Source organism: Artemia franciscana, chromosome 17 (assembly GCF_032884065.1).
Source record: "Artemia franciscana chromosome 17, ASM3288406v1, whole genome shotgun sequence".
Taxonomy (NCBI): Eukaryota; Metazoa; Arthropoda; class Branchiopoda; order Anostraca; family Artemiidae; genus Artemia; species Artemia franciscana.
Genome location: NC_088879.1, coordinates 14,007,952 through 14,033,945, shown reverse-complemented (window position 1 = coordinate 14,033,945; position 25,994 = coordinate 14,007,952). Strand labels below are relative to the sequence as shown.

Below are 25,994 nucleotides of genomic sequence, written 5' to 3'. Positions count from 1 at the left end.
TGAAGAATATGCTGTGGCAAAGGCTTTCCAAAACTGAAAAGCTAACGACACGTCTTTAGTTGATAATTAGTTATCTGCAGATAGAGCCCCTAAGTGGTTTCGCTGACAGGGATGGAGGCGAGACTCTCGAGGTTACAGATTATTACCCCCCATGGCCAAAGACAGACCCACGTGGCAAGAAAAACTTTGTTGATTTCTAAGCATTCAGGATAGCTAATGGAGCTACTAGTACGTAGCTCCCTGCTACTAGTACGTATCCCTAGTAGTATGCTACTAGTAGTATCCCTGCTACTAGTATGAGTAAGTAGTGTCTTTAGGTTATTTGTGTTTGTCTTTTTTTACTTTACCATTCCTTAAGTTCACCTTTTTTCGCTTGACCTTTTCCTAAGTGTTTTGGCCCTTATTTTATTTTGGTACAATAACGAATCGTGAATTCTGGTCCGTAATATCAGCCATAACTTGTTTATTATCTTACTGGCCTTAACCTATTACAAATATATCAGATGTCTTATGTTATAATTTTTGAGTCAATAGCTATTTCTGTCTCAAGAACTATCCTATATTTTTGAATTTTCATTGAATGCTACAACAAATACTAAACAACAGATATATATATATATATATATATATATATATATATATATATATATATATATATATATATATATATATATATATATATATATATATATATATATATATATATATACAGCAAATATTTACAACTAAACACAAAAAGACATTCTGCTGAATTTTATAGACCGGTTAATTTGATCAAGTGTTCAAGCGTCTAAGTGCCAGCAAGGAGGGTTTATGGAGGAGGAGGGGATATTAAAAAATCGCATTTAAGTTTTGGTAAAATACAAAAAAAAACCCAAATTTTACAAAGGAATTGTATTAGTTTAAACAATAAATTATTCATTGTAATTTAGAATACACGCGTTTCTTACGTCATAGGTGATAACCTGAACCTGTTTTTATTTTTCAACAATAGTAAGCTAAATTATTTTCGTTTTTTTTTACATCATCATTTACCATAGTATCCTGAACGCTGACATGATACGGGCCAAAACCATGAGGAAGTATTTCCAAAGGGTGCGAGGGTCTATGATACTTGATTGTCGGTGATTTTTTCAGCAAATTTTTTCATTTTAGACCTACATTTGGCACTTTTGTGTCCAAATCCAGGAACAACATGGAAAGCATTAAATGACACTTCCCCAGGTTCCTAGTCGAGTTATCGCTGTTTAATTTTCCAATAAATATTATGAATTTTATATACAGGCTTGTCACAAGTGTACATTTGACAATTAATTATACTTTCTTTGAAGATAAATATTAATTAGCACAGAGTAGTGATTCTGAAACAAAAATGAGTCGAGGAACGACCGTTATAAAAGTTCTTGAAGACCTTTGTAAACAACAAACTTTGTAAACAGCAGGAATAAAAACGCCTTGTAGGCACGTACATAAGGTAGTGCGGGCCATAAATAGGCCTTGTAGGCACGTGTGTATGGTAGTGCGGGCCATTTATCTCCAAATAAAGCATAATTAATCGTCAAACGTACACTTTTGACAAACCCAGGGAAGGGTATTTCGAAACCTGTGTGGTTTCGAAGGAGTTTACAAAGAATTTGCACATAAATTGAAGTTAATTTGCAAAAAGCTAGACCTGTTTATTAAAATGTATTCTAACCAATTTATCTTCACATTTTCATCAAAAGTTCTGACCTATATTACAATTCAAGAACTGTTGAAAAAATTACCTCTAAGGAACTAAAAAATGAATTAAAAGCGAATATTCCAAATGAGTAAAACAAAAGTTAAAAGCAAATTAAATTCAAAGCTTAAAAATTGAATTAAAAGTTTATATTCAAATTGAAATAAATTAAAAGTAAAAACTAAATTTAAAGTAAATAAAAGTAACGAAAAATTAAAAGTAAAAACTGAAAAATTGGCAAAACTTTACCCTAAAGTTGTACTGATCATCCTCCGTCTGAGCATCTGGATCAAAACCTTCTTCAAATGACTTCATGAAATTGAACTTGTGGGGTTTCGAAGGGGTCTCTTCTCTTACCAATGATACCAACTTCGGATCTCCCTTAATCAACAAGATCATTTATGAGATTACTATTTTTAGAAGAAAAGATAGTATTCATTTAAACACAGAACAGATAAATAAAAAAATGGATAAATAAAAATAAAAACAGCTAAAAGCGGTTTGAGTTCATCAAGAAAGCGGTCACTTTCAGAAATCACGTACACCAGTTGGCGCGTGCCAAGCGTGGCGGAATTTTGCCAAACAAGATCTAAAAAAGGACAAATGAAACTATGAAATAAGAAAAACTTGAAACGAACAGAAATCATATCTATAAATGAAAGAAAATAAAATAAAGAAAAATTAAACTGAAATAGAGACATTTTAATGGAAACTTAACATATTAAGGATATTTAAACCATAAAAAAATTTTCTTCCGATTCTACTCTTTTAGAATGAAAAAGAGCAATTTCCTGATAGGAACATTTCAAAGAATTACCAAATGATGATGGTAATAATAAACACCTCAGAAAGATCCTCAGGAACCTGATGAAATTGATATAAATGAGAAAAATTTGAGAAGACACTAAAATGTGAAAGAGAAAATTATCATATTTGAGCTATTTTTAGGAAAATTAGGGGTTTCTTAACCTCAAAAAGCCATTTCGATGCTCCAGCGATAGCTATTCAGTAGCTTTATAGAAAATTCTACCACGCTAGAGTTTGGCAGCTCGAATTTAAAAATAGTTCAAAAACAAGAGAAATGATAGAAAAAGGTAAAAAAAAAGAAAAGACAAAATATGCAGCAAAAACAAATTATATGACAAATTGTAAAAGTACTGAGATTTGGAAAAGAAGGGCCTAGTCTGACCCCCCCCCTCCCGTATACGAGATTAGGGTTAGAACATTATTAATAACTAAAAATGTTTCCAATTCAACAAAGATGTGGCTTTTGAGAGTTAATTGAAATTATTAGGTTTTTTATTTTCTTTTTTCCATGTGTTTGCCTTAGTTACAGGTAAATTATGCAGATTATGAAAAACTAACGCAAACAGAGATCAGCGACATCTTCAGACTGGTTTGAACGAGTTTCAATGTCCTCATCACTTTCAATAATTTGCCATTTGTAAAAATAAAAATAATGACAAGAAAGTTAGGATGTCATTGAAAAAAAAACTCCTAAAGTTTATAAACAATATGTATCATTGGTCGGATTAAGAATTAATAAAGAAACCAGCGATGATAATGAGTAATGATTAATATGAATTAATCTGCATAACATGACTGAACTGAAACCAACCCAAAAATGTGGAAAGTGAATTTGATTAGATTAGATTTTGAAACTCATAAATAGTAAGAGGATAAAACAGTTCTGTCTTAATTTTTGTTTTCTTGTGCTTATTAAAGCATTATTCTCAATCTAAACTCTTTACCTAAAGTAACATGTACCCGTACCCCGCTCCCCCCAAAAAGAAAAGATATTTCCATTTCAACACGATCCTCCAGATGCATCAAAACCGTCCGATCAAAACTATGAGATAACCGTTTAGCCAAAAAAAAATATATATATATATAAATTTCGTTTTGATTATTCATGTGCGGTGAGCCAAAATCAAAACATGTATTAATTCACAATATTCAAAAATTTAATTTTAAAAAATAAGTTTTTTTTAACTGCCAGTAGGGAGCAACATTAAAACTTAAAAGGAACAGAGATTATTCTGTATATGAAAGAGGTTGTCCCCTCCTCAACGCCTCGCTCTTTACGCTAAAGTTTTTTATAGTTTTAAAAAGTAGAGTTGAGAGAAAGAGTCAAACTTTAGCGTAAAGAGCGAAATGTTGAGGAGGGGACAACCCCTTTCATAACGGAATAGTTTCTCTTCGTTTTAAGTTTTAATTTCGCTCCTTACTTGCAATTAAAAAAAACTTGTGTTTTTATCTAATAAGGTCATGGATCCGGTTGAGAGCATACTGCCTGGCAGTGGAGGGGAAGAAGCGCCTAGTCTGAGCCCCTCCCACGTATACGTGATTAGGGCTAGGAGATTATTAAGAACTAAAAAAGTTTCCAATTCAAAAAAGATATGGCTATTGAGAGTTAATTAAAATTATTAGGTTTTTTCTTAAAATTTAGGGAAAGTATTGAAGCAAAGAAAATTACCCACTCTGCGATATTGAGGGGGTGAATTGGGCCATTTTCTCCTGAGGTGCCACAAACTATCTCAACTTAGGGTAATAAGGCTGGAAGGAAATTCTGTTTAGCTACTTCTTAGCATTCTTACATCAATTACTCCACAGACGATCATAGTGGTGGGAAAATTTGTGCTGAAAGCGATGAAAGTGAGATTTAATTTTGATTTCAATATGTTTTTACTTAGATGTATGTAATGCCGACTTTAGTATATGAACATAGAATTTTCCAATATACTATATATTATATAACTATGTATAACTATAAACCACAGAAGTATAATCTATAAGCTATAATTATATAACTGAAAGTAACTAAATAATTTAACTTTTATAATTAGAATTAATAACTAAAATAATTAATAACTATAATAAATAATACATTTTTGGGAAAAAAAGGATAACAGATGTTAAACGGATCAACGAATTAAATTTTAAATCGTTAAACTATACACAACTATAAACTAAATATATTAACTATATAAATATAAGCTATAACCCTACAACTAAAAATAACTAATATAATTTATTTTTGATAATTATTTTTAACAACCATAATAACGATTTAAATCTTAGTACAAAAACACGGTTTTTATCGTGAGAATTTTTTTCCAGGATGAATTAAAATTGTTGGCTTATCAAGACAGAAATCAGTGCATACCTTGGAACAGGACTCTGAAGCAAATGTTAGGTAACGGGACATAATACGTTGCATCTCACGCTCACGAATCCCATTGGTATTCAAACTCTGAAAAGTCACTTTCAAATCCTTTGGATCAGTTACTCTCCACCAGCCAGTAGCAAAATCTGAAAACAAATATCCCAGTATTAGAATCCCAGTATCCAGTATCCCAGTATTAGAATCAGACCTTCAAAATCATTCGATGAAAAAATTTTTAAGTTTCTGAGCTCACGGATATATATATATATATATATATATATATATATATATATATATATATATATATATGCACGGACCTGCGACGGATAAGGAATCCAGTTGGATAATAAGAGACTCGGAGATGTGGATCTCACTGACGATATCAGCCTCCATAGAGCCCTGCAAGCAAAAGCTCCAGCATTACCTTAACCAAGTCACTGCCGAACTCTGCCGAAGCTTTTGGTCTTGAAATAAATGCTAAAAAACAAAAAGTATGCCGGACACCGGATCTCCACTCGACCTACGATGCAGTAACCTGACAATAGAGCAAGTAGTGGAGTTCAAGTACTTAGGAAGTACCATCCACAATCCAGGATCTCGAGAAGTCAAGCTAAGAATCAGCCAGGCTAAAGCATCCTTCAGGAAACTTTCTCAAATTTGGCAAAGCCAAAATCACTCTCCGACTCAAGTTGAGGCTGTTCAACAGCCACGTCCTCTCAACGCTTTGCTATGGTTCTGAATCTTGGGACCTAGATCAACAACTCGAAAAGAAACTTTCCGCGTTCGAAAACATGTGTTTAAGGCGCATTATGAATATCCACTGGTCTCAGAAAGTAACGAACGCTACTGTACGACAAAAGACGTCTCAGCCACTGATAACCGAAGTGATCAAGTATAGGAAGTAAAGATGCCTCGGACATGTTTTCCACGGGCCAAAAACCCCACTATCGAAAGACGTCCTTCAGTGGCAGCCGTGATACTGGAAGAAGAGGACGCCCCAAAAACACCCTACGACGCAGCTACCGGGCTGACTTCAGAAATCTGAATGCCTGAATCAAACCCGACTGGGAAGATGTCTGGCCGGCCGCAGCGATGAGATGACTGGCGACTCATGTATGTATATATATATATATATATATATATATATATATATATATATATATATATATATATATATATATATATATATATATATATATATATATATATATATATATATATATATATATATATATATATATATATATATATATATATATATATATAGCTTTGAGGTTTTACCAAGAAAAGAGAGGTGATAGCCCACTAAAAATTTGCTGCTTAAAATCAGGATTTTAGTAATCCAATAGAAAAAATAAAATTAATCTTTTCACATAGTTCCCCTCCCCAATTGAAAAGAAAAACAGTTTGATACTCTCCGCCCCCCAAGATAAAATCCAGAATAAAACTCTGTTTAAATAGATGCAGCGTATAGCTTTATTGAGAACATTTGTTAACAACACTTACAACTTCTTGAAATAAACCTTTTATTTTCGGATATGTTTAAATATAAGATTTCAGCCAATGGAATAGCGCCCAACATAGTCAACAACATAGCGTTAGAAAAACTCAGTAGAGGAAAATCTTTTGTTTGATTTACTATCGGCATCCACTTTTACTTTTGTTTCTTTTTTTTAGCCTCATCATATGGAGAAAATGATCTTAGAAAGTTGGATGAGGGCTCATCTGATCGAAAACCGAAAGGCCCTGGTTCTGGTTCCCTTTCTAAAAGACAAAATTAATCTGAGTGTGCCAAAACCCCTCATACTACATCAGATAAGAATGTCGTACTCCGCATTTTTACCTCAATGGCCGCTAAGAACAAAAATAAAAGTATAAATGCGACAAGTGAATTTTATGGAACGCTGCTGAATAATTGAAGCTACAAAAATAAGTAAAATAAAAAAATAAGCAATTGAAATAATTATATAACATTGACTGTCCCAAATCCAAACATTGTAAGTACATATTTCACAAATGGTGCGCGATTTACACTACAGTAGCTGCTTAAATGTCTCGTTGTCACTAACGACAGTACGAATTAAAATTGCATTTTGAAAGGCTTACTGAAAAAAAAAGACTGCATACAGCATGAATACCGTTGTTTTGTATACATACGTTTTTGCACTGTATACTGTTCAATAAAAACAATGTTCAATTTCCACAGCAGTATAGCACAAGACTATGAACAAAATGTACGTTATGTACCAACTGTTCGTGATACTCTTGAACTATATCCAGGGTTATGGGGGAGGCTCGGACTCAGTTACGAAAGAAGCAATCATTGTATTTGAAAAGAGCGCAGTATGACATGTTTATCATTAGTCTAGTTAATTAAACGAACATTTAAAAAAATTACCAGTGGTTGTGTGGCCTTTAATCCGCTTACTTAAAAGAGATATACATTTTAGGATCGTGGATCGAATGAGTCATCTCCCAACTTTCTATAATTATTCGTCCTATATTGCGATTTCCAAGGCTTGTGGAAAAGTTCACAAGTACATTTTAGTTCAGAGATGATGACTTGTTTTCCATAGATTTTTTCTATTTTAATGGAGGTCCCAATTAAAGATTAGTTATATTTTCGAAATTAAGTTGAAATTTCAAATTTGGTGGAACTTAATTCTTCTTACAGCCAACAAAATATTGAAAATCCAATTTTGGAGAACTCACCGCTACTTTTCATATGTGCAAAAACTGTGTCAATAAAAAGAACAAAGGCATCAAACTAAAGGTGAGGAGAAGAGTAATTAACGCCCCTCCCTCCTCACCAGATTCTAAAAGATGCCTTTTTTGGCAATTTTATTGGCATATTTTTTTTCTAGGAATGTCATATGAAAAAATCGATAAAACAACAAAATTATCCCCTCTTCCCTGTATTTTCTTAACTGGCACCCCTGCAAAAAAAAATAAACATGAATTAAAAAAAAAACTTTTACAGAAGAGTAAGGAGTGACTTTAAATCTTAAATGAGATGCAATTAGCTTATTCAATATGTCAGACTTAATATGAGCATAAATTACTATCAAACAATGAATGACACCAGAAACAAACAGACATTATCACAAATGAGTATGGCGTCCCCCCTCCCTCTCCTGTCAAGCTCCTCAAAAGGCCAGAGTGTCATTTGCATTTCATTGGAAAAAAAATATTTTTATATTTCTTTACAGGCGTAAGGCATTTCTTAGAGCTTTACAATTCTGAAACTGACCAAACTTCCCAGGATTTGTTTTCGACGTCGGAATATTTTTAACAACGTCGGAATATGAACGTTGAAAAATAAAAATATATTTAACGTCGGAATATGTAGTTTTACAAGTCTATCATGCAAATTATTTTGTTTATTTGTAATTGTTTTACATCTTTTTGATTAATTCAACAAAACTGTGAATTTAAGCAGTCTATATTTAGTTTTCAGCAAAGCACAAGGGACAAATTAGAATTTAGGGAAGCTCGATATGTGTGGAAAGAATTTTTTCAAAATACCAAAAAAAGTACTTACTTTCTGGCACAGACAGCATATCTTTCAAATATGAAGTATCATTTCGCATAAAATCTATCTCTAGAAGGATTTCATTTTGGAGACCGTTGATTATTTCTAATTCGTCGTCACATGCCACATACGGGAGAAGACTGAACCACGGCACATCCGAGTCTTGCTTGAGATTTCTCAGTACTTCGACTTCAGAGTTTTTAGTCATCTCGTCATACAAAATAGAGTCTAATCCCGGTTTTACCTAAATAAAACCAAAATTCTTAAAAAGTCTGAAAATTCTGAAATTCTGAAGTACTTCGACTTCAGAGTTTTTAGTCATCTCGCCGTACAAAATGGAGTCTTATCCCGGTTTTACCTTAAATAAACCGAAATTCTTAAAAAGTCTGAAAATCTGAACGACTTCGACTTCAGAGTGTTTAGTCATTTAGTAGTACAAAATGGAGAGTAATCCCGGTTTAACCTAAAACAAAACCAAAATTCTTAAAATTCTGAGATTCTGAAGTACTTCGACTTAAGAGTTTTTAGTCATCTCGTCGTACAAATGGAGCTTAATCCCGGTTTTACCTAAAATAAAACCAAAATTCTTAAAAATAATTTGATTTTCGCTCCCTCCTTCTCTCTTTATCTTTCCTCTCTGGTGTTTCTCTAGCTCTCTCCCTCCCGCTTTTCTACATTCTCTCTCACTCGCTCTATTCCTCCCTCCCTTTCCTCAATCTTCAGACACACACCTTTCTCCTCCGTTCCCCTTTCTCTCCCGCTCTTTTTCACTAACTTAGTCACTTACTCACTCACTTAATCGGTCAGTCAATCTCTCTCTCTCACTCACTCACTCACTCACTTTCTCTCTCATTCTCTTACTATCTACAGACTCTTAATTTTATTACTATTTCGTAGCACTCTGAGTACTTATCCAAAGACTCGTTCCAGCAATAGAGAGGGAGAGAGAGAGAGAATTTATTTAAAAAATTGCCAAAAAGCCTTATGGCTTGTGCAGCCAATCTCAAAACTACAAAACAAATTACTTATCAATGGATTCCCCCGAAAAAGCAAAACACAAAACAAAAACAAGCAAAATAATCACACTTGAGACTCGGTACTACACTAACCTAATATAACAGCACTTTTATGCACTATTTCCCTACTTTATCTATATATAAAAAAAGAAAAAAAAAATCATAAATAATAAACACCAAAACAATTGTCCCTAAGTAACCCACGAAAAGTCGGCCTATCAGTCTCTGGACCTATCAAACAGTTTGTGGTAACAAACTATAGTAAAGAGCGACGCGGCTCAATAGTAACCGAAACTCTAAGAAGCGGAATTTTTATACCAATAGTTACATCAGAAGAATCGCATTTTAAAGCTGATTTTAAATATATAGGTTTCATTAAGTTTAGACCTATCCATCAAAAGCTGAGAGTCTGAGAAAATTTGCCTTATTTTAGAAAATAGGGGGAAACACCCATTATAAGTCATAGCATCTTAACGAAAATCACACCATCAGATTCAGCGTATCAGAGAACCCTGCAATAGAAGTTTCAAGCTCCTATCTACAAAAATGTGGAATTTGGCATTTTTTTGCCACAAGACAGATCACGGATGCGTGTTTATTTGTCTTTTTTTTTCCCAGGGGTAATCGTATCAACCCAGTGGTCCTAGAATGTTGTGTGAGGGCTCATTCTAACGGAAATTAAAAGTTCTATGCCCTTTTTAAGTGACCAAAAAAATTGAAGGGCACCTAGGCCCCCTCCCACGCTCATTTTTTCCCAAAGTCACCGGATCGAATTTCTGAGATAGCCATTTTATTCAACATAGTCAAAAAACCTACTAACCATGTCTTTGGGGACGGCTTACTCCCCCACAGTCCCCGTGGGAGGGGTTGCAATTTACAAACTTCGACCAGTGTTTACACATAGTAATGGTTATTGGGAAGTGTACAGACGCTTTCAGGGAGATTTTTTTGGTTGGGGAAGGGGTTGAAGGGAGGGGGTTAGGCGGGGGGAGCTTTCCATGGAGGAATTTGTCATGGAGAAAGAAAATTTCCCTGAAGGAGGCGCAGAATTTTTTAACATTTTTTTAAAGAACAATGAAAAAATCAATATGAAAAAGTTTTTTCAACTGAAAGTAAGGAGCAGCATTAAAACTTAAAACAAACAGAAATTATTGCGCATATGAGGGATTCACCTCCTCCTAATACCTCGCTCTTTACGCTAAGTAATTTTATTAATTTCATTTATTATTCTATTTATTCTACGGCCTTTGTGGTTCAGGGGTCATTGTTAAGGAACTGGGACAAAATTTAAGCTTTAGTGTAAAGAGCGAGGTATTGACGAGGGGGTGAACCTCCTCGTATACGTAATAAAAATAGTTCGTAAGAGTATGTAATAGAAGTTCGTTGCAAAAGTTAATTCGTAAGTTACGTATATTTTTACTAATAAAAACGTTCGTAAGAATTTAAATGTTCTAGTTGCCCTTTTAAATAATCAAAAATTGGAGGGTAACTAGGCCTACTCTCCTGCTCCTTTTTTCTCAAAATCGTCCGATAAAAACTATGAGAAAGCCATTTAGCCATAAAAATAAATTAATATGTAAATTTCGTTATAATTATTCATGTGCGGAGAGCCAAAATTAAAACATGCATTAATTCAATAACGTTCAGAAATTAAATAAAAAAATAAGTTTTTTTAACTGAAAGTAAGGAGCGATATTAAAACTTAAAACGAACAGAAATTACTCCGTATATGAAAAGGGCTGTTCCCTCCTCGATGCGCCGCTCTTTACGCTAAAGTTTGACTCCTTCTCTCAACTCTCCTTTTTAAAACAGTAGACAAATTTAGCGTAAAGAGCGGAGCGTTGAGGAGGGGACAGCCCCTTTCATATACGGAGTAATTTCTGTTCGTTTTAAGTTTTAATATCGCTCCTTACTTTCAGCTGAAAAAAAACCTTTTTTTTATTTAATATCATAAGGAGGGGACTCCCATATAGAAGGAAGAACATGGCGAATCGAAAATGCAGACCTTGTAGACCTTTTAATCGGTTTTCTAATCACTGACGAATTCCTTGTCTCATATTCAGGCTTATCTCTCTCAAACACACTAACCAAACATTCAATTGCATTTTTATGCAATATATCAAGCATAAATAGAGCCTTATAAAAATTAATAAAAATTATAAGACCTGAAACTGGTAAAATATTGATTTTTTTATAACCATCTCTAACTGGTATACGATTAATATGACTCGTTAGTCAGGATTTCCTTATTTTCACCAGTGTTACGTCTTAAGCGTACTAAAATAAATCCCAGCTCCACGATCCAATCTCAAAGCCAAAATTTACGACAACCAGCTCAGATGAATCCGAGGGGTTGTCAACTGGAACAGCTGTTTGTTTACGTCAACCAATACCAAATCCTGAGCGCGTTAAGCTACGCATAGGACTTCAGGCTCAAGCCTTGATTTCTGGCGACTCCAACTCTTTTGGAGTCCCAGTGTACCCAATTATTTAGTTTGGGACGGGGGACAGTGGCATGACTCTGTAAGCTTAGCCAGGGTCGACCCAGCTCTAAATGGGTACCTGGAGAAATCTGGGGAGATAAACAGGAAGGGTGTGCGAAAGCACAGGATGGTTGGCTCCCAACCTCCCATTACACTTCCTGGCTGAGGGGCCAAGAAACGGAGATCAGTACCGCCGCTAGGGACTGTAAAGTCTAATGCCGTATTACCTTTTTTACCTTTTTTTTTACCAACTCTTTTTGCAGAAAATGAGGACCACACCAAGCTTCTCAATGCCACCTCAACAGTTCTCTAACTCTGACTCTAGAGCACTTAACTTCAACAATGAGTTCAAGTTAATTTGAACTGGTATTAGCTTGTGCACAATTTTACATGCATTGAGACTTGCTATTTACTATTCCTATGATTAGCTACAGAAATTATCCAAAGACTTAGAGTTTGACACCTACTATAGCAGAAAACTTAGAATTCAATAAAACCATATACTTTTACATTTATTAACCTTTGTCGGTGCGGGGAAGGGTGTTATTTTAAAAGGATACGCAGTTAAAATGTCTCTATATATACCTAGGAGTATAAGTATGTATTTGAACCCTCTGTAAGCGTATTCTAGTCAAACTGAGCTACCCATATCTTCCTACTAGGAAAATGGCAGATTAGCAAACTATCAAACCTATGGTCTACGAAAAAAAAGGAATACATACCTCAGCAGTTTCTTCAGCATCTTCTTGAACAGCCATATCCATTGTTTCTTGCTTAATATTTTCATCTTTGACTGAAACCGACATCTCTTCGTCATTGACACCATCTTCAGTAGCTGGCACTATCGTGGGCCTATCTTCCCCTTGAAAACTGTATTCCTCAGTACACTCGTTTGATTCCATACCTTCAATGTAAACCCCACCTGAAAAAATAACTGATTAAAAGAGAGAAAGTGATGCTATCCACCTTAGTTGCAGAGATGTACATTTCGAGGTGTCGGGTGCAGAGGTTTGTGATACCTTGAATGTGAAGAGAGATTGAGATTTGTTTAGTAAGGAAGAATTAGCGACAGTACTAAAAGTTTAAAAAATAATAAGGCTCCAGGTGCTGATAGTGTGATAAATGAGTTTCTTAAATATGGTGGCTCTGAGGTTAGGAATAAGCTACTGAAGATTATGAATATGATTTTTGAAAAACGGGAAGTACCTAATGATTTTAGGAAAATCTCAATTAAAAATCAATTAAACTGCATAAGAAAGGTGACAAGAGTGAGTGTCGTAATTATCGAGGCATTAGTCTGGTCTCTGTAGATAGCAAATTACTTAGTAATATGATACTAATTAGACTGAGAGATGCTGTAGATAAAGTTTTAAGGGAAGAACAGTGCAGTTTTAGAAAAGGTAGAGGATGTGTCGACCAAGTTTTCACTCTTAGGTTAATAATTGAGAAGTGTCTTCGTTGTCAAACACCTTTTGTCCTTTGTTTTATAGATTATGAGCAAGCGTCAATTATGTTGATAGAAGAGCGTTAGCAAAGGTCTTATCCTTATATGGTATACCAGAAAAATACATTAAAGTGATTTGTGCTATGTACGAGAATAATACTGCTGCGTTTAAGGTAGGAAATTGAGGTTAGCAACTGGTTTTGTATTAAATCAGGAGTTAAGCAGGGTTGTGTTCTATCTCCCTTTATATGGGTCATTTTGATGGATTTTGTCTTAAAGAGCACAGGAAAGGCAATTGGAGACCACGAAATCAAATGGGGAGGAAAAACGCTCCTGGATTTAGATTATGCTCATGATTTATGCATATTAGATGAAAGTGAGAGAAAAATGAATAAATTTTTAGAGGTTTTGCGAGTTCAGGGTGCTAGAATAGGCTTGAATATTATTGTGAAGAAGACTAAGTCACTAAGGCTCGGAATAAGTGAAGATGAAAAGGCGCCGATGGGTAACGAAAAGATTGATTAGATTGGCAGCTCCACCTACCTTGGTAATATTATTAGTAAAGACGGTGGGAGAAGTGAAGATGTTAAAAGTAGAATAGCTAAGGCTCAGGGTGTTTTTTTCACAGTTGAAAGAGTTAGGAAGAATAGAAAGATAAGTCTGCAAGCCAAGATTAGAATATTGGAAGCTACAGTGATGACAGTGGTCAAATATGGCTCTGAAGCATCCGAAAAGCAGATGAAAATTTACTAGATGTTTTCCAGAGAAATTGCCTACGGATTGTTCTGGGTACCCGGCTGACTGACCGTATTTCCAACAGTAGGTTGTACGAAAAATTGGTTCAATCCCGCTTTCTAGGACTATAATGAAAGAAAGGTTGAGATGGCTAGGCCACGTTCTGCGGATGAAAGGATGATAGATTGCAGGCTACACAGAAAGCAGGTCGTCCTTGTCTGGGTTGGGAGGATGTCATATATAAAAATTTAAAGGAAATAGGAACTTCCTGGGAGGGTTTAAAGAGGGAGGCCTTGAATATATTAGGCTGGAGGAGGAGCGTGCATAGCAGCGTTGGCCTCAGGCGGCTTGGTACTGCAGTGAGTTATTAGTAGTAGTAGTAAGACCATGGCGGGAAGGCAGCTTCGGGCCCTATCCAACCAAATCTCAGGCTGTTTAAGATTTCTTATGTAATTTCAGACAAAATACCATTTAATATAATTTAAAAATAAGAAGCTCGTTCCATTCCAGCGTTTGCGATGTTTTAGCAGGGTTTTTGTTTTCCATTCCAATTTTTATGTGCAAAGTTGTTCTCGAATTTCATTGACAGCTCAAGCAAAATACACCATTGTACAGAGTGCGGAAGAAGTGGAAGCACTTTATGCTCGTTAAATCTAAACATTTTTCTTGAATAATGCACTAGATAGTTCTATTTTCATGAGTAAATGCATAGCAGATAATAATTTTGTGCTACGGTCTTTTATTTATTGGGGTGCCTTGACATTTTTTTCTACATTTTAAGTGAATTTTCTAGAAAACTCGCTTTCTATTTCAACCATAAAGCTGTTAGCTCAACAACACTACTCACAGAAATTGTTCTATTTAGAAAATTCTTATAAGACTTCTGACATAAAAACACAAGTTGAAAACAATTTAAAAGTTTTCCAAGACATATTTAGCTAAGGATAGTTTTATGCAAGAATATGAATGACCGTATACCGGAACAATAAACAGTAAGAAGAATGTGATTCCATCCCACTTCCAGAGGTATAATCAAAGAAAGACTAATATCGTCTGCTTGTGTTTTTTGCACGAAGGAGGAGATGTTGCCCGTCAATCATTGCTTTTTAGGAATGATTGATGGGCAATTCTTTTATCTCTTTAACTTTTTAATTGACAATTTAAGGTTAAATTATTGTCTAACGAATGATTATTCATTCTGATTTTTCTTTTTTGCTGTCGTTTTGGCATTCTTTTCTATTTTTCCAGTTTAGTTTTTTTATTATGATATATTCTCGTCTGAATTCGACCTTCGGGGCTTGTGGTAGTAATTAAAAAAAATATCTTGTCTCGTCCTCATTCCCAAGAAAATGATTAAAGGAAGTCAGAAATTCATAGGAGGGAACAAAGGATAAAGCTCTAAACAGAGTGGGAATAATAGCATGGGTAGCTGTGATGGTCTCACACAGTCTGGTGCTGCGATGGGGTGGATTAATTTGGCCATATTTTAGTCAAAGTATTGATTTTTATCAGCAGTATCAATTTTTCCACAGTTGCTACCCTAGCTCTCCTACGATGAGCTATCAGCAGTAGGATTCATTTTTACCATCTATGGTCCTAGCGTGAGCATGAATCCTGCATTGACTATCAAAACAACTCAAAGCCTTTTTCTGCTTGACTGCATTGTAATTCGGTTTGAGAAAACGATTTTTATTTATAAAGTATTTGTTATTTGGAGGGTGATTAATTGGACCAGTATAAAAGAATCATTACTTGGGACGTTCTAGAAGGATCATTAATTTAGGCGTTTTTAGGGATCATTTACTGAGGCGTTACTAAAAATCATTAACTGAGGCGTATTAAAAGGATGAATTGAGGGGTTTTCAGGGATTATTAAATGAGGTGTTTTACAGATCTTTAATTGGATTTTTTAAGGAACATTATTTAAGGTTTATGCAAAGATTATTAGTTGAGGCTCTTTTAAGGATTTTATGAATCATTAATTCAGGCATTTAAGAGAATCCTTAATCAAGGCAAGTTTGAAGATCGTTTGTTGAGACACTTTTAAAAAGATCATTGAACTGAGACGTTTTTAAAGAGGATTTGAGACGTTTTACGGAACATTAACGTAAGCATTTTAAGGAATTTTTAAATGAGGCGCTTTCATCAGTAATTGAGGGGCGTACCTGCATGCGGGAGCACCCAATACCGTCTTCTATATCTATCTTGTCCAAGAGGTAGAGACCGCAGCCCTTTCTCACTGCCTGAGAGCAATGCTAGAATGGAGGCACTCTGTCGACCAAGCTTTTCAATTCGGGATCTTAGCTCCTCGCCTGATAGATTCTTTTCCTCGTCCTAAATAAACACATTTTTAAAATGAGAGTATGATTATATTACACTAATTAATTTTAATTGCGATATAGACAATTACAATATTTATATTGTAACTTTATACTATTTAATAAGTATGGTCCTGAGTTAAATTATGCTATTTAGATTTATATAAATGTATATATATATATATATATATATATATATATATATATATATATATATATATATATATATATATATATATATATATATATATATATATATATATATATATATATATATATATATATATGTTGCCGTAAATGTCTGAAAATTTGTAAGTGTCGACATACACCGGTGAATTCCCGAAATACCTTTTCTTCTCTTTGGATTTAGTCAGCGTTGCCAGTCAACATTTTCAATTTAATACAAGTTTTGATGATGACAGGTTAGGTTAGATAAAGTTTGGTGAGGTTAGTTAGCTTAAGTTTTAACCCATTTCTGATATTTGGAACCAAATTTAACCTAACCCAACACGACAATTACAATATTTATATTGTAACTTTATACTATTTAATAAGTATGGTCCTGATTTACATTTTGCTATTTATATATATATACATATATATATATATATATATATATATATATATATATATATATATATATATATATATATATATATATATATATATGTTGCCGTAAATGTCCGAAAATTTGTAAATGTCGACATACACCGGTGAATTCCCGACATACCTTTTCTTCTCTTTGGATTTAGTCAGCGTTGCCAGTCAATATTTTCAATTTAATACAAGTTTTGATGATGATAGGTTAGGTTAGATAAAGTTTGGTGAGGTTAGTTAGCTTAAGTTTTAACCCATTTCTGATATTTGGAACCAAATTTAACCTAACCCAACACGACAATTACAATATTTATATTGTAACTTTATACTATTTAATAAGTATGGTCCTGATTTACATTTTGCTATTTATATATATATACATATATATATATATATATATATATATATATATATATATATATATATATATATATATATATATATATATATATATATATATATATGTTGCCGTAAATGTCCGAAAATTTGTAAATGTCGACATACACCAGTGAATTCCCGACATACCTTTTCTTCTCTTTGGATTTAGTCAGCGTTGCCAGTCAACATTTTCAATTTAATACAAGTTTTGATGATGATAGGTTAGGTTAGATAAAGTTTGGTGAGGTTATGTTAGCTTAAGTTTTTACCCCATTTCTGATATTTGGAACCAAATTTAACCTAACCAAAACTAACATATACTAACCAAACTTTAACTTTAACCATCGTATTTAACATATTTGACCTTGGATTTAACTGTATCCAAGCAGAGAAAAATGAATTTCAGACATTCATCGTTGGATGTCGACATTAAATATATTTCGGACATTCACGGAAACATTATATATATATATATATATATATATATATATATATATATATATATATATATATATATATATATATATATATATATATATATATATATATATATATATATATATATATATATATATATATATAGTCAAAGAGTAAGAAAAAAGGGGAGACAATGGATCTCCGAGGAAAAAGGAGAAAAACAAGAGGAGAGAGGGAGAAATACTCTCTTTATCCTCTATTTTGTCGCAATGAAAACCTTCAGTAATCGATATTGTAGTAGTAACTGGGAATGAAACAAAAGAGGAAGAGAGCGATATTGGGTGAGATGGAAAGACAGAGATTGATAGAGAGGAGAGGAGAGAAGAAGACAGATAGAGAGAGGAGTGAAAAGGAGATGACACAATATGGAGAGGATGGGAGAAAAGAGCAAAGTATTTTTACAATTTTTAATTTAATTCTTTTGAAGTGTTACAAATCGATCAACAATTTTTGGTCAAAATACAAGAAGGTAGATTTCACATATTAAGTAGTTAAAGAATGAAAGAAGATAGAGTGAAAGAAAGTGATAAAAAAAACAGGAGAATTATAATGAATCACAGAGGAAATTGAGGAAATCAAAAGAAGAAGGAGAGGGAAGAAACCTGTGAATCTTCTTCAAATTTTGTTGCTCAAGATTTGTAAGAGTTCTGTTGCTGATCATGGTATTACAGAACTATGGTATTACAGACTATGCATAATTTTACCAAGGATAGTCTAAGGCGATCTCGATAATTGAATTATACGCATAAAACATATGTCATGCCCGTGTCACAGTCATGTCACAGTGCAGTGACGCGGGTTGATGAAACCAAATTTACGCCGTACTACAGTCCCAAAATCGACTAATAGGAGTAGAGATTCAATAATTTTGGGAGTAGAAGGGAATAAGGGAAGAGAGAGAGAGAGAGAGAGAGAGAGAGAGAGAGAGAGAGAGAGAGAGAGAGAGAGAGAGAGAGAGAGAGAGAGAGAGAGAGAGAGAGAGAGAGAGAGAAAGGGGGGAAGTCATAGAAAGAAGAGAAATATAAGGGGGGAGCGGAGAGTACAGGAGAGAAAAGGAAAGGAGTGAAGGAGGGATGTGAGAAATAGAAGAAGAAGAAAGATAGAGAGATCAAGAGAAAGAGGGACAGAGGGGTGATAATGGATTTCAAAGGAAAGCAGGGGATATAGAATGGGAAAGAGGTGGAAATAGCTTACTAATCTTCTATTGCTGAAAGAGGTGAAAAACCAAAGCGAAATTAACAAATAGAAATTATATTTAGGCTAGGTCTTATCTACTACAAAAAGCTAACTTCGAAGACCACACTGCCTTTCCATGACGAAAGTAAAACAGTTCAAAATAGGGATGATACCTTTTTATTGACAGTGAATAGATATAAAATTATTTAACTGGATATTTCGAACACATATACAGTGTTCATCATCAGCAGTAAAACTAAAAGACATCAGCATTACTGCTGATGATGAACACTGTATATGTGTTCGAAATATCCAGTTAAATAATTTTATATCTATTCACTGTCAATAAAAAGGTAGCATCCCTATTTTGAACTGTTTTACTTTCTACAAAAACCATTGTTACGAAATTTGAAAAAAGGGCAGTTTTACAATTTTAATTCTGAAGCTTTTCTCTTTTTATCCGGTTACAGATATTGTTACTAAGATTAACACAATTCACTTGTGGTCAAAGATTTGATTTATGATAAAAAAAAATACAAAATGAATGAAAGCACATACCAATATAACTCCTTCTTCAACTCCATTTTCAGTCATCTCCGTTTCGGAGTCACTACTTATTTGCTCCATTTCATCTTTTTTAGTAGTAATGATAGATAGATTGGAATTTTCATTGGAGACATCTACTTTCATGGTAGTCAAACGAGCCGTTTTATTCAGTAGATTTTTGTATCTGTAAAATTAAATCGGTTAAACTATAGAAATACATTCAATATCCTTTGGTGAATGAGATTTTAATTATTTTAACATGTTGTAGTCCAAAACCAAAATACATCAAGCAGTCGAGTGCAAATTAACTTATTTCATGCTGATGAGGAAAAATTTCCCAGGGGGGGGGGGGAATTCGAAAAACAGAAAAACAGACGAATTATCAAAATGCTATGACAAAATGAAAGAATTTTTATGTTGGGGTGTTGGCCTGATACCCATCACCTGGCATTAATTATAGATAGGTTTTTAGTAATGACAGTCAAAAGCTATAAAATGTTGTGCAACGATGGTTCATAGAGCTTAGTAGGTAGACAGTATAAGCTACGTGCTAAAGATAAAAATAAGTACAAAGAAAAATTGTCGAAATAACATTTTAAATAAGTGTGATAAACTACAATCATTTGATAGATTTTATTTAAGCTTGAAATTAATATTACTGCTCATTAGGGGGGGGGGGGAACAGTTGTAACCATTGGCTTATTTATGGAAAAACAAGGCCCTTACTCTGCTGATTCCCTTTGGAAAACTTGGAAGATACCTTCAGGTAAAACCCTAAAAAATTATAACGTTCTTCTATTCTACAAATTCTAAAAAACAAAAAACTAATTCTAAAATTCTAACGCTTAGAAACGCACCTGTTTTTAATTATCAATTTTAATTACACTAACATTTTAACACCCCACATTTTTAGCGTAGGTGGGCCTTCAGACCTGTACTCCCCAAAAGCTGAAAAGCTATACGGTTTATCCAATAGTTTCATATAGTTTAGGCATAAAACGCCTTCTGTTTCAAATACTTTTTCGAACCGTTTACTGTTTTCGAATACTAGTTTCGAATACTAATAATCCAGGAATTAACATTTCTGAAATTATGGTTAATTTTTTAAATGGAAAGTAGACCTTCAGTTTTAGCTCTTGCGAAGGAAGACATATTCAAGGCTGATCCAACTCCCCACCCCCCCCCCCCTGAAAGTTCTTTGATTATCACAGTTGTTCCTATTATTTCTAATATCTTCCGTATAATTCCACTATTTTTAGTAATTGTTTTCAAAATGGTGCATCTTTCTTCATAGAAAAAAGGGATGGATTTACGCTGCTGTTATATATTTGCTGTACTGTTTCAGACTAACAAAGACGTACCCACGAATTTTATTATCTAGAATTCATCGATCCCTTCAGGCCACTTTCATTACTTCCGATTGCCTCCCTCCGCTGTATTGGCCTCCTTTTTATCTAAATAAGTTAACTTTTTCTGGTATTTCCATTACAAAAATGTCTTTTTAGGTATTTTAGTTTTTTTTTATTTTAATTGCTCCTTCCTCCTAAATTTTGAAATATAAAACTTGACCCCCCCCCCCCCCGCATTTTTGTGAATTGGCACCCCTTAGTCGGGGAAACAATATTTTGTTTAATATTTGTTTTTGTTTTTACGTCTTGTGCTCCATTCCTGGAGATTCTGAAAATTGCTTTTTTGGTTAGTATTTTCATTGAAAAATTACCCTTTTTTAATTTCACTGAAAAAATGAGTTTGAAAAAAAAAATAATTTCCATCGTTAATTCTAGGCTCCGAATTTTATTGTCTAGGTTCCATCTATCTCTTCGGGTCACGTTTATAAATTCCAAAGCACTCCCTCCTTTGATCTAAAGTAACTGTTTTTCGTATTATCATTGCCGATAAGCCTTTTTTATTTTCATTAAAGAGAAAAATTTCCCCTCCCTACATTTTGAAATAAAAAATATGTCACCACTAAATTTCCATAAATTAACACCCATTTCTCGTTGGTAATTTTTTTTTCATTTCTCAAATCATGTGTCAGACCATTTTACTCCTACCTAAATTTTCAAAAAAAGCTTTTTTTTTGGGGGGGGGAGAGTATTTTCATTGAAGAATGTCTTTTATTGCTATTTTCATTTAAAAATTTGTTTTAAAAAAAGAATTTCCAATATTGCTATTTATTTTCCAAGTGGGGAGGGTGTAAAGAGAGAGAGGCTTTAAATAAATTGATATAGAGGAAAAGGGTCCAGAGCCACGTTGGCCTCAAGGAGCTCGGTGCTGCAGTAAGTTGTTAGTAGTAGTAGTATTTTGGACAAACAAATACTTACCCACGAATTTTATTATCTAGGATCCATCTTTCTCGTCGAGCCACGTTCATGACTTCTGATTGGCTTTCAACCTGTCGCACTACTCGCTTGTTGTGAGTAAGTTCGTTCACAAGAAACCCGATTAGCTTAGCTTTTGCTATTGGTCCAAGGGAGAGGAAAGGTCTTTCACCCATCACTTCTAAAAGAGATGTCGCCCCTTTTGATGTAAAAGGGTTGTAAACATTCTGTGTTTTGATACTCATTTGTTCAAGATCTAAAATTAAAAAAAGAGTTAACGCTGGGTTCGAACTCCCTAAGTAAACTTGGTGACGAAAAATTTTCGGTGAGCTGTTTGATTTATGCTCTGACCAGGCGAGCAGCTTTTAAAATCGTATTCTTTGTATTTTTTGCTAATTTTTAGATTGAACTTAGGCCAACGGAATTTTCATTCTCTAGTGATTTATTAAATTTACAATACATGTCATAGCTTTTTGCGATGTACAAATTTTTCAAAAAGCATAAATAATTCTAACTCCTCCCAAAATTAGATTTAAGCAAAAATCTTTCCTAATAGACAACAACGAGCTAGTAATTACAATTTCGACTTGACCTTCAGTACAAAAGTTACTCATGAGGTCAAAACTAAGTCACTCAAAGATTGAACTTGACAAAATTGAATAAGAAAAAAAACTCGAATTAGGATAGTGAACATATTTCGACAACAGAACTTGCAGAATTTGGAAGATCCGACACATTACACAGTGTCGGATTTAACGCGGCAAAACGAAAACGAAGCTTGAAGTCACTTGACACAGGATAATTTAAACTGCAGAAAAAATTGGCTTAATTTAAAGGAATTTGGCCAAATGATAATCCCTTACTATTAATTAAGCAGGAATTTGTCCAAATTCTGCAAATGCAAACCTTTCAACAATTTCAAGCAATGCAAACCTATCAAACTTCACAACGAAGCCATGCGCGCTCAAAATCATTTTGTTTGTGTGCATGAACCCATCTGTTCTGATCATTGTAATAAACTTTATAATACAGTTAATCCAAAGCAACCCAGAAATTGTGAAAATCCAACCAAAAAAATTTATTCAAATATATTTTATTTTATTTTTTAATTTTGTATATACGTGGAACTGAAGAGTTAAAACTAAATTTTACCAAAAGGACACGAAAAGACCCTATTTGTGGGCTTTTTTCACTACACTGTTTTCTGCAGGCAAATCCACCCTAACGATTTTTTTAGTCTATAAGATATTAAAATATCATAGCCTGCTAAGTTTTTCGAATTTTATAAATTTTCAGATCAGATCCAAAGAAAATAAGACTATTGAAAAAAATAAAAGCGTATGTTATAATTAAACAGGGTTATTCGTAATTTTTTAGTTCTGGAAGCTAGGGGTATCCCTAACACAAATAGATGTATTTTAAGACTTCCCCTTGACAACTGTGAAAATGATTCTAGAATTTTTGGGGGGGAATTTCAATCTTTAAGTCTTCAGCACTTTGAGGAACAGAATTAGAACAAATTTTATGATTTAAGAACACCATAGGCAGTCAACACATAATACTAAATAGTAAAGTTTTGGTGTTACTTGGCTTGAAATTTCAAGATTTTCATTGCAAATGAACTATTTTCATAGTTTGTTTATTTCTCTCAAAATAGAGAAGTGTAAATGGTAGGTAAGCTGCACAAGTATTCCAACAAAGCAACTTAATAAAAAAAACTTTATGCATGCTGACCAATGGTCTGCGTTGCACAGGTACCGATCTTTTGATTCGATGCCTTCGGCCGGGAGTGCAATGTGTGGTTGGGGGCAAATCATCCGATGCTTCCCGTGTTCTTGCCCCAGATTTCTCCAGGTACCTATTTAGAGCTGGGTCGACTCCGGCTGAGCTTACACAGTCACACCATTGATCCCCGTCCCAAACCAAATAACGAGCAACACCAGGACTCGAACTGCTGAACAAAGCAACGAATTAAGCAAAAAAACTCAATAGGCTAAGAAAGATAACTAAACAGAACATATCAGATATAATAAGTTTACAAAATTGCGGAAATGGTATAGATGCCACCAATTTTGATTGACCAATTGATTGACAAATGCCACCAATTGATTGAGGCCACCAATTTTACTTAGTAAGCATGAAACATGATTTGATACATAACTTTACTCCATTGGTATTTTAGTTTAATTTTATGTGCCAAAGTTTTAAAATTTCGTAAACTCATAGATTTTACAGAAGTCATAGCTACCTAGATTCCTTTTCTAGTTTTGTCAAAAATAGGATTTGCTGTTTAAAATGAAATAAAGCAGAATTACAAACAAAGTCTCAAGCTTAACTTGAGATTCCACAACCCTCGTTCCAATGTTCCTATCCTCGTTTTTCTCAGCTATTTTTCATTAATTTTATTTCTTTTTCTTTTTTGTTTCATGCGGTCATGTATAGCCAGTGTGGTCTTAGAATGTATTTATCTTACCTTTTTCGGGTAGAACAAAGGCTTTGAGGTAGAGACGGAGAATTTCAGTCAAGTTGGTGGTAGTAATTTCGGCCTGCTTCAGGGTTTGACCAAGAGGGGTGAGATTTTTGTTAGGAAAAGGGATACCTAAAACGAAAGTAAAATAGTCACCTAAAAAAATAAAAATGTCACGTACCCTATCTCAATACCCTTTTGCCCGCAATTTGCAATTTATCCTCTTATAAGCTACTGAGTAAAAAATAAATGTGTATGTGGATAATCCACATTCTAAAATAATATAACTATCGAGTCATGGTTTAAAAAAAAAGTGAAAATCATTTTCAACTAGGGCTCAAAAACTATTCTGTATTAACAAAATAGAAAAAGAAAATTATCGAACGAAATGAAAAAGCTGGCTTATAATTTCTTTCTTACCAGAAAAGAGAGTTCAGCAAAAATATGTTAATTTAGGCATAAAAATGAATTACATTAGGTATTAAATGTAAAACTTTCAATAATATTTACAATAGTATAATAAAAGATGGATTAATATATCAATTTAAAATAAAAGAAAAACACGAACGAAGAATGCCTATTTATTGTCCCCAAAGCTAAGATGAATTAAAATTCGGCGGCATCAGACGCAATTATGCTCGGCGGTGGCGTGCCGTCGGCATGCCATAAATTTTTTCGCCGAAAACTGGAATTTTTCCCACCGAAATCTGATCAGCGGCGCGCCGTCCATTGATTGGCGTTTTTTTTTAGTATATTTTGCTTACTTTTTAAAAGCTTAGATAACTAAACTGGTATCAATTCTTATCAGAATTCCTTCGAAGCAAGAGTTCTTAGGATCCACAATTCCTTTTTAACTTCATTACCGGGACTCAATCCCGGACAAAATAAGAACGAGACGTCAAGCTTAACTTCTCCCAAACATTATTTAAATCCAGGCGATTGACAGTGAGACCTTAAATTCCCGGAGAATTGAATTAATCCGACAAAACAGAGAATTTAAAATTTAGTTTAAACTTTAAATATTAAATTAAAATAAATGTACTTGCACTATATCTCCATGGCTAATTTATGAACCTCAAGGGAGCCTGATGTGTATATCTTACTCCATGTCTGGAAAATTTAGCTTAAACTTTAAAAATTAAATTAAAATAAAATATGCTTGCACTATATATCCATGGCTAATTTATGAACCTCAAGGGAACCTGATGTGTATATCTTACTCCATGTCTGGATTTCCTGGTCTTACAATCTGCATTCCACTTCTTTGACCATCCTATACGAATTCCCTTCACTCCCTGAGGTCTCAGGACAATTCCCTGAGGTCTCTTCCCTTAACTACAATACACAGAAAAACCATGTTTATGTCAACTTTACCTTTGTTTTTTCTTCAATGGCATCACAACGAAACAACAGATAAAGAGTACAGCCATTTAACCCTAGAGTTTCTACCGACGGCGCTGATCTCCGCTTCATGGGGTTCTCAAATCTACACACATGACATGACCTACAGTCTCATCAATATCTCCACACATAGGGCAAAAGTAAAGACCATTCTGCCCTAGCTTTCTCCCTAAATAGTCTCTTCTTGCTTCAAGTGGCAAACTATTCACCCTCAGTT

The 25,994-nt window shown here is 33.9% G+C and overlaps 1 protein-coding gene across 1 annotated transcript in view; it reads right to left on the bottom strand.

Moving 5' to 3' along the window:
- The window catches only part of LOC136037890 (bromodomain adjacent to zinc finger domain protein 2B-like), a 152,001-nt gene that overhangs the window by 46,809 nt on the left and 79,198 nt on the right, over positions 1–25,994 (bottom strand). Inside the window, 8 exon segments of the mRNA XM_065720745.1 lie at positions 1,970–2,101; positions 4,887–5,032; positions 8,428–8,662; positions 12,640–12,839; positions 16,262–16,430; positions 19,601–19,772; positions 21,913–22,165; positions 24,383–24,508. Of these exon segments, the coding sequence (XP_065576817.1) occupies positions 1,970–2,101; positions 4,887–5,032; positions 8,428–8,662; positions 12,640–12,839; positions 16,262–16,430; positions 19,601–19,772; positions 21,913–22,165; positions 24,383–24,508 (1,433 nt within the window).